General features: G+C 38.6%; 1 protein-coding gene across 8 annotated transcripts in view; it reads right to left on the bottom strand.

Annotated features, from left to right (window-relative positions):
• Slc4a7 (solute carrier family 4 member 7) overlaps positions 1–16,807 on the bottom strand; it is a 92,766-nt gene that overhangs the window by 20,521 nt on the left and 55,438 nt on the right. For all 8 annotated transcript variants that reach the window (XM_036200012.1, XM_036200010.1, XM_036200014.1 and 5 more), the window contains 5 exons: positions 15,028–15,134; positions 12,808–12,982; positions 9,702–9,835; positions 8,328–8,573; positions 1,200–1,305 (listed from right to left, as the gene is read on the bottom strand). In XM_036200012.1, the coding sequence (XP_036055905.1) occupies positions 1,200–1,305; positions 8,328–8,573; positions 9,702–9,835; positions 12,808–12,982; positions 15,028–15,134 (768 nt within the window). The remainder of the gene's footprint in view (positions 1–1,199; positions 1,306–8,327; positions 8,574–9,701; positions 9,836–12,807; positions 12,983–15,027; positions 15,135–16,807) is intronic.

The raw sequence follows: 16,807 nt of genomic DNA on the forward strand, positions 1-16,807 counted from the left end.
AAATCACCACAATAGAGTATTTCACCAAGATTCCCCTTTCTTTCAACTGCATGATCCCTTTAGAGAATGGCTCACAATGAGTGCTAACTATGAAATGTTTTTTCTGCATCCCTGTAGCCACAACTGCACTGTCTGACAGGTGGTTTAAATATAAGCAGCAGACAGGAAATCACTACCAAGGTCTTTATAGATGCTGAATGGAGCATCAATAGAGCACTGCCTTAAAAGACAACTGGAGCTGGGCATGGTGGCATACGTCTGTAATCCTTATCTCTCTCGAGGTGAGGCCAAAGGACCAGGAATTCAAGGCGAGCCTCTGCTATTTATAATTAGATGGCAGCCTGGGATAAATGAGACTTTAGCACTCATCCTCCCCTAGAAAAAACAGGAAAATTTAAAGGTAACCAATTTAGCTCTGATTTGACACCTGGGATTAAAGCCTAGTCTTATATAAGCAGCAAAGTGGTAATTAAAATTTTAGTGAAAACACCACATCTGGCCTGGTGCTACAGCTATAGCTCAGCAGTAAAGCTCTTGCCTAGTATGTGTGAGGTCCTAGGTCTAGGGCCGTGGTTCTCAGGGGTACATATCATAGTCTGCATTTCAGGTGTTTATATAATGTCTCATTAACAGTAGCAACATTACAGTTATGAAGTAGCAGTGAAATAATTTTATAGATGTGGTCACCACAACATGAGGAATTATGGAGGTTGAGAAGCACTGGTCTGAGGCTTCACACAACACTTAAAAAAGCAAACACAACAGAGGCTACAGAGATGGCTCAGAGGTTAAGCGCACATTTGCTACTCTTGCAGAAGAACTGAGCTCAGTTTCTAGCACTCATGTTGGGTTCCCACAACTGCCTGAAACTCCAGCTCCAAGTGATCTGATACCTTCTTCTGGCCTTTGTGGGTACCTGAACTCATGCATACACCCAAACAGATGTACATATATTAAAATTGACAATTAGGACAGAAACAGAACAACATATTTTGAAAACAATCTACATATTCGTAAAGACAGCTGAACATGGAAGTTCACATCTTGAATCCTAGCACAGGAGAGGCTGAGATGGGAAGACTGCTGCAAATCCTAAGCCAATATAGGCTACAGAGTGAAACCACCTCTAAAACAAAACAGAAAGAGAGGAGAGCCAGCTTCTGTGGGCCTCAAATAGTCCTCAATCCTACTATACTTACGGATACAGTGAGGTTTCCCCAGAAAATACTGTCTGCCGTCACATTCTTTCTCTTCCACAGTTCCATAGTTTCATTGCTAGGGTTAGATGGCTCTGCACATACACATCTAAGAAATCAGAACAAGATACATTTTTAAGAATCCTACATTTATTTATTTATTTTTTCTAAATCAATCGCACAAAGTTGTAGCTTTTAACATATCGGCATTTCTTCCATGTAGCAAGCATGGGGAGTAGGAAGTAAGACAGGAAACAGAAGCAGAGCACCCAAAGCATGAAGCCCTGGGATGTTTTACAGGGTATTCCACACCAGCTAGAGCTATGTCTTAAAAAAATAAATAAATAAAATGTGGGGGCGAAGGAGCTGCTTCAGGAGCAGTGCAGAGAGGAGGAAAAAAGAAGGGGAGAAGAGAAAGTGAGTACACATCAGAAACAACCAACTAAATGGAGTAATGTTTGGGTGACATTAGTAGAACTAACATAACTGTCAATGGCACATTTACTTAATAACACTAGTTGGATATAATGCTTGGGAAAGATAAAAAGACACCACCATGCTTACATAAGACTGTTTACCACTCAATCTTATTAACTGCTGTCTCTTGATGCTCCAACAACACTTAAGCATTCCAAACAAAACCCACAGCACCACTGCCCTACTCATGCTCATGTTTATGATCTTAAAACTCATTCTTAGCATGGGTGGTAGCACAGACTACAATCCCAGAACTCTGGTGGTAGAGGAAAGAGGAACAGGAATTCAAGGTCATCCTTTGCTAGTAAGGCAACCTAAACAGAAGAAAAGGAACTTTTTCCCCCTTGTGGTACTAGGAATGGAAGAAAGAGCCTTGGCACGATAGGCTATCACAACCTACACTGTCAGGTTTAAGACTCACTCTTAAACAAATAAAATAGCTTTTTATTGGGATGAGATAGGAGATGCTTAAGATCAGAGTTCAGTCCATATCTAGAACTATTTCAACAACCAATTTATAAATGTCAAAACATCACGCATTTAAAAGCAAAGAAGACACAAAGAAGATGTTACAGATAAGTCTGGGCATCAAAGTGTCTAGTATTTTTAAGTAGTTCAGCATCACAGTCATTTCAGACCCGTTCCTGCTTTGCCCATCAAGCTAAGACTGCAAAGAAGGTAACCAGGTGATTAAAAACTGGATTGAGGGAAGAAAAGAGGATAGGGATCTGTGGCTTAGGGCCAAGAAAGATGGCCTATTTGTTTTTTGTTGTTTATTTTGGGTTTGTTTGCCTCTTGTAGCCCAGCCCACAATCAAATTTTTCAAGGCTGACCTTGAGCTCCTGATCTTCTTGACTTTACCTTCTAAGTGCTAGGTTTATCAACATGAGCCACCACACCCAGATTGCCTTTTTGCTTTTATGTTTTGAATGCAACATACTTATTTATTATGGGGAAACAGGACAGGTCACCACAATTCTGCAGAGGTGAAAGGACAACTTTTAGAAATCACTTTTCTCCTTGTACCATATGGGTCTTATAGATTGAACTCAGGTGTAAGTTTTGGCAGCAAGCACAGTACACCACTAAACCATCTCTCCAGCATACTTTTTGTGTTCTGGTGATTATATTTCTCCTTATGGTTCAATGAAGTGGAGTACCACATTTGTGTAACATACAATTGCTAGAGAACAAAGAGGACATCGTAGACATATCTGACTTTAACAGCATTTGACTTTTATTTTTTTATATCTGCAACTTTTCTTAAAATGTTTATTTTTTATTTTATGCACTTTGACATTTGGCATACATGGATGTTTCTGTGAGGGTGTCAGATACCCTAGAATTGGAGTTACAGACAATTGTGAGTTGCCATGTGGCTGCTGGGAACTGAACCTGGGTCCTCAGGGAAAACAGCCAGTGCTCTTAACCACTGAGCCATCTCCACAACCCCAATGTTTAAAACTTTTTATAACCATTATAAATGACTTTTCAAGTCTTTAAAGTTTAAATTTTTCATTTCCCACTCAATTGGAGAGAATTCATTCTGGCACTAAAAACCTAGTCAACAACTTTCAGCTAATGAGGTCATGGACCCTCAAGGTGATCCTGCCACTTTGCTAAACCAGTACAATTGCAAGCTACGTTCTAAAAAACTGGTTTGTTTTTTTGTTTTTGTTTTTTGTTTTTTCGAGATAAGGTTTCTTCTATGAAACAGTCCTGGCTTTCCTGGAACTCACTCTGTAGACCAGGCTGGCCTCAAACTCACAGAGATCTGCCTACATCTGCCTCCCGAGTGCTGGAATTAAAGATGTGCCACTATACCAATGCCCAGCCTAGAGACCTATTCTTATATCCATAGTCCCCTCACCAAAGAAGCTTCTTTATGCAGCAGAGCCAATTACAAAGAGCCACAATGGGTTAAAATGCAAAGAACAACTGACTGTGGAATGCCTGTGCCCAACTGATATATCTACAGCACAACCTGTACACCTAATATTACAAAAGAAGGAGTAGAAAGACTATAAAACTCAGAGGACCAGCACATCCTACCTTCTGTATAAGATTGCAAAGTTGTACCCATGAAATCTTAATAATATAGTTACTTAAACAAGACCAACACAATGACATTAGTAGACATTCCACTGGGATGAAGAGCCATAGACAATGGCTGCTGAGAGAGGGAGAATCAGTCTTCTCCAGGGACAAGTACCCTGATACGTTATTAAAGTGGTCAGCCTTAAACACATACATATTCAAGCAATATTAAATGGGGTCAGTAGGTTGTATTTATGTACCTATAAGTGTCTGTCTGTGTTGTAAAATATTTGTACACTGTGTAAAGATATATTGTTGTGATTGGTTTAATAAAGAGCTGAACAGCCAATAGCTAGGCAAGAGATAGAGGTGGGACTTTTGGGAAGAGAAGGAGAAAGAGATGAAACTCGTATACTGCAGGAGAAGCTAGGAGACACTGAGAGGAAACAGGAGGTAGAAAATGGAAGAATACAGATTGATATAAATGGGTTAATTTAAGTTATGAGAGCCAATTAGGAATAAATCTAAGCTATAGGCCAGGCTTTCTTTATGAAAGTCTCTGTATCATTATTTGTGAGCTGGCGGCCCAAAGAAAAATCCAACTACATGTCTGTATGTTTGTGTGTGTGTGTGTGTGTGTGTGTGTGTGTGTGTGTGTGTGTGTAACAATAATAGTTATAAAGATATGGTTCTGAGAGGGGAAGAAACATGGAAAGAGTTTTAAGGGGAAAGGGTAGGAAAGAAATGATGTTAATACAGTACTCATGTATGAAATTCTCAAAAATAACAACAACAAAAAAATTAATTGAGAAGGCAGAGTTCAAGGCTAACCAGATCTATATAGCTAGTTCAAGATCAGCCAGGAATATATAGTGAGATCTTGTCCTTTAAAAAAAAAAAAATCAAATGAATGGCTGGAGATGTTCAGTTATAGAGCTTGCCTATTGTGGTAGTCTGAATGTAATTGGCCCCCATAAGCCAATAAGGAGTGACAATATTTGGAGGTGTGACTTTGTTGGAAATAGTATGGCCTTGTTGGAAGAAGTGTGTCACTGTGGGAGTGGGCTTTATATGCCCAGTAACACAGTTCACTTCCTGTTGCCTGCAGATCAAGATGTAGAACTCTCAGCTCCTTTTCCAGCACCATGTCTACCTGCACGCCACCTGCCATGATGATAACGGACTAAATGTCTGAAACAATAAGCCACCCCAATTAAATGTTGTCCTTTCTAAGAGTTGCCATGGTCATGATGTCTCTTCACTGTAATAGAGACTTTAACTAAGGCAGAGTTGGTCCCAGGACTGCGGTACTGCTGTGACAGGCCTGCGCCTGTGTTTGTTTGGAGGAACTTGGACTTTGGGACACTGGGTTAGGAAGGTGGAGTGCTTTAAGTGCTGCTATACTAGTAGGAGCGTAGAAGATGGTGATGCTCAGGGTCACTTAACTGTGGGGCCTAGCTTCAGAGGCTTCAGAGAAGAAGAATTTTAGTATGTTGCCTAGAGATCATTCTTGTGATATTTTGGTGAAGAATGTGGCTGCATTTTGCCCTTGTTTGAAAAGTCTGCCTGAGGCTGAAGTGAAGAATTTTGGACTAATTCTATCAGCAGAGGAAATCTCAAAACAGCCTAGCACAGACTCTGTTAGGTGGTTACTAGTGTTCATGCTTATAAAGATTTATAATGAAAAGAAGCAAACATAGAAAGGGAAAATACAAAATGTACAATTTGAGGAGAAAAGGGACATCAGGAAGTGGAATGGAGCTAAATCCTGTGTTCAAGAGGATAAACAGATTAAGAAATGGAATAAACGGAGTGGTGACCTCAAGGCAAGATTCCACCAGCTAAGCCTCCAATTTGTGAAAAGGGATTAAAGAAAACATCAGAGGTGGGAGTGGTGGTGCATGCCTTTAATCCCAGCACTTCAGAAGCAGGGGCAGGGGGGATCTTTGAGTTTGAGGCCAGCCTGGTTTACAGATCAAGTTTCAAGACAGCCAAGATCAGGCAGTGAAGAAAACTATCAACAACAAAACACTGGTGAAGACGTAGTTGAAGGAGTGAGCCATGTTTCAGCCCCAGCAAGCAGCAGAACTTGGCAGTTTTAGCCATGTGGTGTGGCTTTAGAGTCAAGGATAGAAGAAAGGGTTTGTGGAATTAATTTCCTCTGTGACTAAAGAAAGCAGTTGAGGCCAGTTATGTATCAGGGATGTCCATGAATATAGGCCTAGAAAGGCCAGTGCTTGAAGCTGTGAAGGAGAAATCTGGTTTGCCTTGGCAAACCCAATATGTTGGCTTTGCTAGAGCTGTGGGATATCTGCCAAGGAGAGCTACTAACAGTGAGTGGAACCAGCTCAAGGAAAAGAAGTGTGCTGTGGTCAACAAATATGAATGGAGTTGGAAATCTGAAGAGCATTTTGACATCAGACATGGAGATATAAAATTTGCCCAGCTGGTTTTTGGTTTTGCTTTAATCCAGCATTTCCTCACTATGCTCCCTTCTCTACATTTTGGAATGGTCATGTATATCCTGTGCCATTGTATGTTGGAAGTATGTGATCTGCTTTTTGATTTGGATTTTACAGGGGATTAGAGTTAAGAGATTGCATGAATCTCAGAAGAAATTCTGAACTTTAGACTTTTAAATGAGTTTGAGACTGTGATAGATTATGAGGACTTTTAAAGTTGGACTAAATGCATTTTGCATTATGATACTGTTACAAGCTTATGGGAGCAAGGGAGTGGAATGTGGTAATCTAAATGTAATTGGCCCCATAAGTTCAGAGGGAGTGGCAATGTTAGGAGGTGTGAATTTGTTGAAGTAGGCATGGCCTTATTGGAGGAAGTGTGTCAATGTTGGGGTGGGCCTTGAAATCTCCTATTACACTCAGTGACACAGTTCACTTCCATTGACTATGGATCAAGATATAGAACTTTCAGCTTCTTCTCCAGCATCATATCTACCTGCATGACACCATGTTTCTCGCCATGACAATAATGGAATAAACCTCTGATATTATAAGCTAGCCAATTAAATGTTCTCCTTTTTTAAGAGTTGTCATGGCCATGTGCTTCTTTACAGCAATAGAAACCTTAAGACACCTACCATGCACAAAGCCCTGAGTTCTATCTCCAGTGTAACAAAAAAGTACTAATGAGAGGTACATTTGTTGAACATTCTATATTTTAAAAGTGCAATTATATAAAATGCAAGGAATACATAAATATAAAAATATATCCTACACCTGAGTGGTTAAAGAATACAGGAATATACATAGAACATAGATTGCCCATTGTGATGGTTAATCTCTATTGTCAACTTGACTGCATCTGGGATCAACTAAAACACAAGCTGCTGGGCACTCCAGTGAGGGATTTTCTTGATCAGATTATTTGAAGCAAGAAGATCCATCCTAAATATGGGCAGTACCTTCTGGTGGTAATTGAGATAAAGAGACATGAAAAAAATAAAGCTTTGTTTTCTGCCTGCTTGCCCTCACTCCACTGGCATCTATCCTGTCATTGAGGTGGTTCTTCACTGATATCAGAACCAACTTCTCTGGGAATGAAAAGTATAAGCATCAGCAACTCTCCTGGGATCCTCCAGGACACCAGCACCAGAGTGGGACTGCTGAGACAGAGTCTTGGTCAGGACAACTAATAGATTCTCAACCTCTCCAATGTAAGACAGTCATTGTTGGATTACCTGGAACATATCCTATAAGCCAAGCTAATAATCATTCTCGTCCCCTCACTTCATACACACATATTTTTTCACTCTATCAGTTTTGTTTCTTTAGAGAACCCTAATACATTAGTAAGATTTAAATTTCCCAATCCAACTCAAACAGAAGACCACATACTTCTTAGTTATTTCACTTAGTTATTTCAGTTGTATTAGTTTCATTTCTTATTGTTGTGATAAAATACCCCGACAAATGCAACACAGGGGAGGGTTCATTTCATCTCAGTTTTGGGTCCATCAACTACAGGGATGTCATAGTGGCAGCAGCTTGAAGTAGCTAGTCATATGTATCCATAGCCAAGAAGCGGAGAAGAACAAATTAATATATACATGCTAGTTTTCAGCTTGCTTCCAGGATTCCCTACCTAGAAAATGGTACTACCCATAGTGGGTGGGTCTTCCTGTCTCGATAAAATCATCTACAGACATGTTCATAAAGACAACCTGATTTAGACAATCTCTCAGTAAGACTCTTCTCCCAGGTAATTCTGGATTGTGTCAAGTTGAGTACTTAAACCAATCATTACATCAGTAAACAAAAGTGAATAAACTTCATCAATTATAATTCTACCCATGAAAGCTTTGGCAGAATTTCATCTGAAACAAATGCCAATTATACTATGGCTTATATGGTAAATACAACTAGATATAGTGAATACTGCACTGCAAAAATTCCATTTTCTTTCTTTTTGCTAATTAGCCAAGGTGAACCTTTAATTTGTGGTATTTCCTACTGCCTCAGCCTCCTGAGTAATGGAATTAAAAGTGTGTACCACCATGCCGAGCTCTTAGGAAAAAAAAAAATCCATTAGAAAAATATGCTCTGATAGCTTAGAAAAAAATATATTTTAACATAAGAAAGCAATAGAAGCACTTACGTGTAACTGGTCAGTTCATCCAAGTTGTTGTGCATATTAAATGCATATATTTTTCCTAAATGAAAGAGTTTCTCTAAGGCTTCATAGATGAATATGATACAAATGAGAGCCGCAAAAGCTTCTTCTGTGAACCGAGTAATGTAACACACAAGGCTGCTCGCATCAGTTGCAACCAATACAATGCACAAGAAAGAAGTCCACAGACCAATACTGGTTCTTAATGATAGATAGGAAAGGTGATAATCTCTGTTTAGAAATATAAATGGAGACATGATCACCATGTACATATAGAATAGTATTTGCACCTAAAGTTTTTCATAACAAGCAGTAAGAACACAAGCAACACGGGATTCCTTTAAAAATAACAATTACTAAATGGCCAAAATACTGATTAGATGAAGCTCTGTGTTTTTCTGCTTCAACTGGAGACTTGGTTACTATATTAAAGATTTACAGTGAAATTATGCTAGGCAGTAAAAGGATAAAGCCCTTAGATCTTACATTAGCAATTAGCTCTATCAAACAAATCACAAGTTAAAAGCAAATGGCTGACTTTCTAAAGATGAAGAATCCATTCGTATCAGTAAGGTAAACACACTCACCACCCCCAATATCTTGCCACCACTACTCATTCTTCACCCACCACTATCCCTAAAAAAAAAAGTAGTTTCTTATTTTTAATTTCAAATAAGAGATACTTTAAGTCATTTCATTCCCTACTAGTCAGTGGAGCATGCCATGTCAGAATTCAAATCAGCTTAGCCAATGAGCAGAGAATCAGAGCACGAAAATTACAACAATCAAATAGTCAAATGCCTACATTGTTTCAGGCTAAAATATTCAACCTCACCTATGTCATATAGGGAATGGTATTGTTAATGCTGAATTTGAAGTCTATTAGCTACAGTATTCCCATGCCACGAACAGCCTAGTCATAGACACTAACTCTGCACTCTGATAGCTTTGAGCCCTTATCTCTTTATACAAGATTGCCTGGCAAAGCCAGCCTGAGCTTTCAAGATCTATTTCACTCTGTCCTATGGAAGATCTACATTTCCCCTAACAAATAGTTCATATAAACATCTTACTGGTTTAATTTTGCTAGCACTAAGGATTTTTATTACTCATCAAATGATTTGCTTATCAATACTCAAATTCATTAAATGAGCATTGATAGGCAATCTTATTTTTCCTTATTTGTACATTACTAAGAAGAAATGGTAGTAGGAGCTTTGGTAGGACAACCACATAAAAACACCCAAAGATACTGAAAATGCACACACTGTTAACAAAGCTAAGTGTAGTTCATAAACAGTACACTATAACACATAATTAATAGGTATACAAATACAAGGGATGGGAATTGCTACTTACCTACAGAATTTAAATAAAATTTTTTCAAACACTAGGACTGGGCCTGTGCTCCCCAGTATTGTTAGAGGTTGCCCAGCAAACAAGGAATAGGCAATCCCAGTTAGTGATGCTCCAAAAAGAGACTCTATTGCACTCTGTTTAAAAAAAGAATGAATGAAAGCAACACATCAAAAAATTATCTCTAACCTACTACAGCATCTGGAAAACATACATACTAGCCAAGTAAGTACAAATGTATCAAGTACATCAGAAAAACTGCTTTCTTTCTGCATATTCAGTTGAACTTTTGGCAATCATCCTCAATTTAACACTCAATATCCTAAGATACAAGGCACAAAGGGAAACACACAGGACTTCAACTTCATCTGTGGTGTTTTATTTCTAAGCCTATTCAAGCAGAAAAGCATATGTGTTATTTTTACTACTCTGTAAGAATTTTTTTCATTCTAAAAATAAAATGCACATTAAATACCCAATATGGCAATTAAAAGAGAAACTCCAAATAGGCAAACGTGTGACCCTCTCTGTTTTCTTAAAAAAAAAAAAGGAAAGCAACTTTCCATATATTTCTTGAAAATTAATCTAAAATGACAATCTCAACTGATTAATTGATTTACTTTAAAATGATATAGGTAACATAAACAACGTGGGGAAGGACACTGTAAAGGGTTCATAGAAACAATAAATGAGTTAAGTATTTTATCATCAAAGCTCAGCAAAATGAGAACAATGGGAAAATGCAAGCCTCAGAGGAGTTCTTAGTAAGACACAGTGAAGTTTTGTTTCACTATCAGCATTGTAGCCTAGCTAATGAGGTTAGATGGCACAGCAAGGACAATGCTATGCCACTAGACAGAGGGCAGGACAGAGAGAAAGGACAAGAACTGGTCAGTCTTAAGCATCAAGGCCAACTGGGGTGTGCCATCCAGAAAGGAGAAAGCCCAGGATTGGTAAAGGCAAGACAAGAAGTTGTCAGAAACAAACTCTTGAAACAAGAGACAGCAGGCAAGGACAGGTCTGCCCTGCAAGCCTGGCCAGTGTCTGGAATGCAGCCGTGTGGCAAGTGGGCAGTCTAAGAGCCCTCATTTTAAAATGGGGGTGATGATAATTAGGAGGACCCCACTAGCGTTTATGAATGGAACCTACAAACCCTGTCTGTTACCTAGGGCCTTTCACACAAAGGTAGCATTTCTTGCCATCAACTCTAACAGCATCTTCCAAAATAGAATCATAAAGTAACCAAATTAAAAAAAAAAAAATGAAGTAATGGCAACATGAAAAAACAAGCATATTAATAATATACATTAATCATAAAGAATAAATTTGTTTTCTCTCTCAAAAATAGAGCTTCACTACAACACAATGGCATGCTATCACCAGCTCCTTAATTATACTAAACTGTGTACATTTTAAAACTGAATTTAGGATGAGCCGGAGTTAAAGGTCAAAATGCCTAAGCGAAATTCAGGGAGGGGAAAGCACAAATCTGAAAAGAGGGACACCACAAAATTCAAATGGAGCACGTGAACACAAAGTAGGCCTCTCCTCAAGTTGTAGGTTAAAAATGTGGAAACTGCCACCAGAAACTCCACCTTCACCACTCCAATGCTTAATAGCCATGTAAGCCCCCCCCCCCCCCCGCCCGCCCCAAACTACCTTTCACTAATATGGAATGTTCTACATCCATACTCTCCATTCTAAGGGTCTGACTGCCTGGACCACTTTACTCCTTCCATTCTATAAATCAGCTAAGTTTCCACCTTTCACCGTCCCTTCCCTCCCTATAATTAAAGCTCAATTTCACCCTCACTGGCAGATGAATGGTCTCCAATCTTTACATTTCATCCTGCTGCTCCTAAAATGTCTATTCAATAAAGCCAATGGAAACAGGCACCTCATCTCCATCCTGTTTCCTCTCTATCTGTCACTTCAACTCCGCAGCTCTCCTTTCTCACTTAAACAGCCCAGGGAACACAAGCCACCATTTCCCATCTGTCTCTCTGGCTAAGTGCTCTCTTCTCTCTTCCTACTCCAGTGCCAAACACACTATCTCAGGTACAAGGTGTCAAAGGGCAGAAGGAGAAGACAGGCAGCGATAGTCCATGAGCCAAGCAGCAATATTCCCAAGAGGTAATAGCTAAACCACATTTCGGCAGTGCCCAGCAGAGTTACACATACTATTTTTGACAGCATAGCAACTAAAGACATGTATGAACAATGATTAAAGGAAAAGGTAAAAAGAAATCTAAGTAGTAAAAAGTAAATTCAGAATTAGAAAATTGCAGTTATTTAGAAAAAGATATGCCTTTATAATTGAATTGTCACCACTTAGATTTAGTGTTTTAACCTTTTATCCATAAAAATATAAAATTTCTTTCAAGAGTAAATATTACTAAAACAAACTTCAGGAATCAAGAATTATAAATCATGTCACTTAGATGCCATTAAAATATTTTTATACCCCTCATAAAATGCCATTCAAGATTTTACGAAGCACCAGTTCCTAGCACAGTATTGGCAAGTACATCAAACAGGATTCTACATTCACATGGAAAAAGGGAGGCAGCACCCAATTACAATTAAAAGCTTTGGCGACTTAAACACAGAATAGAAAAATGAAAATAAATTTAACTTCAAAATTCCACCCTCTCTACAACTATGTTTCTGTTTCAAATGGTCTCAGTTCAGTCACCAGCTGGGGCTGAGGAGTTGCATATGGCCATAGCCCTAACCCTATGGTAACTACCAGGACAGGGAGCCCATGGGTAAATTTCCCACCATGATCCACCCACAGCAGCTAATCTCCCCCACAACCCATCCATCCCCCAGAAGACAATGGAAGTTTTACTCAATTTATAACCATTTCATCAAGCAAGGTAGGACAAACTGTTGGTTTGTTTGTTTTTACCTCAACTGTGCATCTTCTCCTGTCCAAATGGCTTCCCCATGTTTTCCACAGCAATTACCTTTGTGGGAAGGCTGCTTTGGGACAGGTTAATGCTGTGGGGAGACTCTTCAAATGCAAGCACGAATAGTGAGACAAATGCATACAGACACTTGCCTCTGAGGAGCTGGGAGCCTGGCCACTACCAATCTTTGTACTCACTATTCTGCCTTCTGTAGCTTCTCCAAGCAGCCCTCCAAAAGTGATTACAGGAGACATACAGGCACAGTATAGGAAAAGAATCGAGGCCAGGCACTGCAGACTTAATGCATCCTTGAAGTCACTCAAGAAAAAAGGTGCTTTCCTTTTGATGTCAAGTATCAAACCACCAAAAAGCCTAAATAGGTGAGATGAAACTCGTCAAGCTGTAGACTAGAGGATTCTAACTAGTTCAAACTAAATCTATGGGCTACATAAAATTGTAGGTGCTTACTGTTTGCCAATAAAAATTTAAATCATGGTATAACTTATGGAAGATACACTCATTGACTCTAATGAAATGATGTCAGAGGAAAGATAAACCTCATTAAGTTAATGGAAACATAAAATTATATTATGGATTATATGCTGAAAAGGCTGCAGGCAAATGACTTTATAGGAGTAACTGTAACTTTGAATGCAAATATACAACTAAACACACAATCAACAAAACCTGACCAGCCATTCACATAAATGTGCAACTTCAATTCTACTCCTTATCTGTAATACAGATGTGAAAGGCAATGGACAGAAATACAGAGAAGGCAATTATATCTTATACAGTCCTTAGAAAGAATATAGTATGCTAAGCTTTAATACAGAAGTCAACTAATAACTATTTTTAACTTTTGATTTATATATATATGAGTATTTCTGTCCAGGAAAAAAAAATCCTTAAAAGCTATTTCAGTATATTATTATATACTGTATGTTTTATATATATATAGATAGATAGATAGATAGATGGATAGATAGTGTGTGTGCATGTTAATAAAACTACAAGGCTTTAGTGAGAATAAAAATCTATATTTACACTAAAACATCAAAACTATACCTTTTCATCTTTAGAAAATTAGGCCTTTAGATATATTTAATTTAAAACTATTCCAATAAAATACAAGCATCCTAGCAGACAGGACTCTTCTTTTGTTCAATTCCATGCTTCTAGCTAGTGGAACTCTGCCTGGTATACAGACGGTGTCAAATAAACACTGTTGAACTTAAAATTCACAGCAGTCTGATGACTCAGGAACAGGTGTGATTATGCATACACCAAATGCAAGAAAATGGGTAAATATTAAATTTAAGTTTTTGAGGGTTTGGGTGCTTCAAGCTTTAGCATTCTAATTTTTTAAAGTTAAATACTAAAATAAACCCTGAGGCCATGTTGGCAACTAGAAGTGATTCTCAAATCTGTCACAAAAGTGATCAGCTTTCAATTTAAAAGATACCAGTGACAACATAGAAAGTGAATCTCCATCGTCAAATAAACAACTGATTATTTAACAGGTGGCAAAGGAGGCTCTCAGTGCTTGAGATGGATGGGCATCTAACTAGGTACTTCTATCTCTAAAGTACAAAGAAAAGTACAGCCAATGGGAAACCAGCATTATTGGCAGAGAGATAAAATCTTATTCTGCTACATTCACAAAGACTCCTACATTTCACTAGTCATTACAGTGATTGTGTTGAATGTATTAGTTGTTGTTCTTGTCAACAATGTGTCTGTATACGATATCCTAGCTCTTTAAACAAAGACTTGACTCCAGGTTCTTTAGTTCCACAGTGACTACCACTACCCCATGCAATAGCAATAGCTATACTTCTCTACAGTATGGAAATGCTGTCACAATAAGCTAGGGCAGAGTATTTTAAACATATTTTATTATATTTTACCAGGCAGCATTTCTATCCTTTACTCTAAAATTAACTTTCTAATTTCTCTAATAAAGTTTCCAGATGCCAACAGTAGGGTCTAATCATGCTTGTCCATCTAATTTATGTTCATATAAGCTTTAAATCCATGCACAATGTATAAAAATCATTCACTATAATTCCTCTTTCATCTCACAATTCTTTAACTAGGAAAAGGATCTATATTTTCTTTCAGAAGCTTCTGCAGAGGTTACCAAAAAGCCCACATACTATACGAGCTACAATTTTGAATATATGTCCTATTATATTCATTTTAAAGTAAAGATTGGTATACATTATTAAAATTGTTTTAAAAATGCATGAAAATTCTCCTTAATGTCACATCTTATAGAAATGCATTTTTATAAAACCACAGAAGAAATAATGTATGAGATTAGGTTCCAAATATCTGAGGAGTTAAAAGAGAAGACTGTTGATGCCTTTCCATTAAATCAGTGCCTAATCCCCCAAAGTAACATCTGTACCCACCGTCCAGTCCTTTGCAGTTCAGGCCCAGCATGATGAGCTGCCTCCTTAGGAGGCTCAGCAGACATTGGAGCAGATCCATTGGGAAACACAGGAATCTTCCTCTTTTCCTGAATTCCACAAAAATATCAATTTTAAGAAAAGTGACAAGGTATCTGTGATGGCTAGAGGGAATATTACATCTCACGAGGATTTTAAACAAGTACACTTGGGGAAAAAATGTCTCCTAGTATAACCTTTTAAAACAATAACATTTAATAACACTTAAAAATAAGATAGAATTTAAAATAATTTACCATCTCTTTCTGTTCACAATTTAAATTTATAATTAGTTTTCTACACCTTCTAACATTAGTGTACTATAAGATATACTCATACACACCATTTCACATTTCTGTTCTGCAATAGCCAAGGTTTTAATTAAAGTTTCCACTACTATGATAAAACACCATGACTAAAAGCAAATTCAGAAGGAAAGGGTTCAGCTCATATGTACTGATCATATTCCTTCATGAAGGGAAGTCAGGACCAGGAACCTAGGGGCAAGAACTGTTGCACAGACATTGTCTGCTGGCTTGATCCTCATGGCTGCTCAGCCTGGTTTCTTACAGCATCCAAAACCACCAGCCAAGGGGTGGCACCACCCACAGTGAGCTAGGCCCTCCCACATCAAGCATCACTCAAGAAAATGCCTTACAGACTTGCTTACAGAAGCATTTTGTCAAGTAAAATTCCCTCCGTCCCGTATAACGCAAGCTTATGATAAGCTGACACTAGCCAGCCTAGCTATGAAAATAAACATTCTCCCATAGAAGCATATTTTTTCACAAAAATATTTACAATACTACTCACAGTTGACTACCAACAAACTTTCACATTAATTTTAAAGACCCTACTTTCTCCACATACCTGCACTGCCAGACCTCAGGAGGCTGAGGCAGAAAGACTGAATTCAAGATCAATCTGGGCTATGAAAAGACACTGTGCTTCAAGAAAAGGGGTGGGGGGAATGGTGAAGGGGGGGACATCAACACCATTTTTCCTTTACTAAAACATTTCCTTAGAAAAGCAACACAAGAATTCCTTCAGTGACTTCTTATATTTTATTTAAAGTCAATAAAACCACTTATAAGATATAGGATCTTCTCCCCAATGTGAACACAAAGGAGTACTTCACACGTTACCTCAGGAAAGAACTGGCTAAAGGAATACCTATGGGCAGATAAGCACAGATAGTGGGAAGAGGGAGGGAATGGAATACACAGGGAGTGAAAGGCAGACACAATAGGACATGTGCGGTTGGTTGTAAGTGCTCCTGATGTCTAAGACTCCCATGGACCTAGACATTTTATTAATATAGAGTAGCTAGACTTGGATAAGAAAGTAAGATCACCACTTGAAAATGTCAAAGCTGGAGTCCAGCTGAAAAGAGGGAGGAGGGATTATATAAGCAAAGGTGGTGGTGGGGTCAAGATTATAATGGAGAAACCCACAAACAGCTGACCCGAGCTCCTGAGAGCTCACAGACTCTAGACAGCTAGGGAGCCTGCATGGGAGCAACTTCGGCCCTCTGTATGAGGGTGACAGCTGTGTAGCTGATCCTGGCAGAATCTAATTCCCCACGCTGGAGTACCTCACCCAGCCTTGATGCAGGGGGAGAGCTTGGTCCTGCCTCAACTCAATGGGCCATGCTTGGTTGAGTCCCATAGGAGACCTTCTCTTTGTGAGGAGTGGAGGAGGGACAGGAAGGGGGGGGTAACAGATTGATATGCAAAATTAGTTA

Source organism: Onychomys torridus, chromosome 9 (genome assembly GCF_903995425.1).
Source record: "Onychomys torridus chromosome 9, mOncTor1.1, whole genome shotgun sequence".
In the NCBI taxonomy this organism is placed as follows: domain Eukaryota; kingdom Metazoa; phylum Chordata; class Mammalia; order Rodentia; family Cricetidae; genus Onychomys; species Onychomys torridus.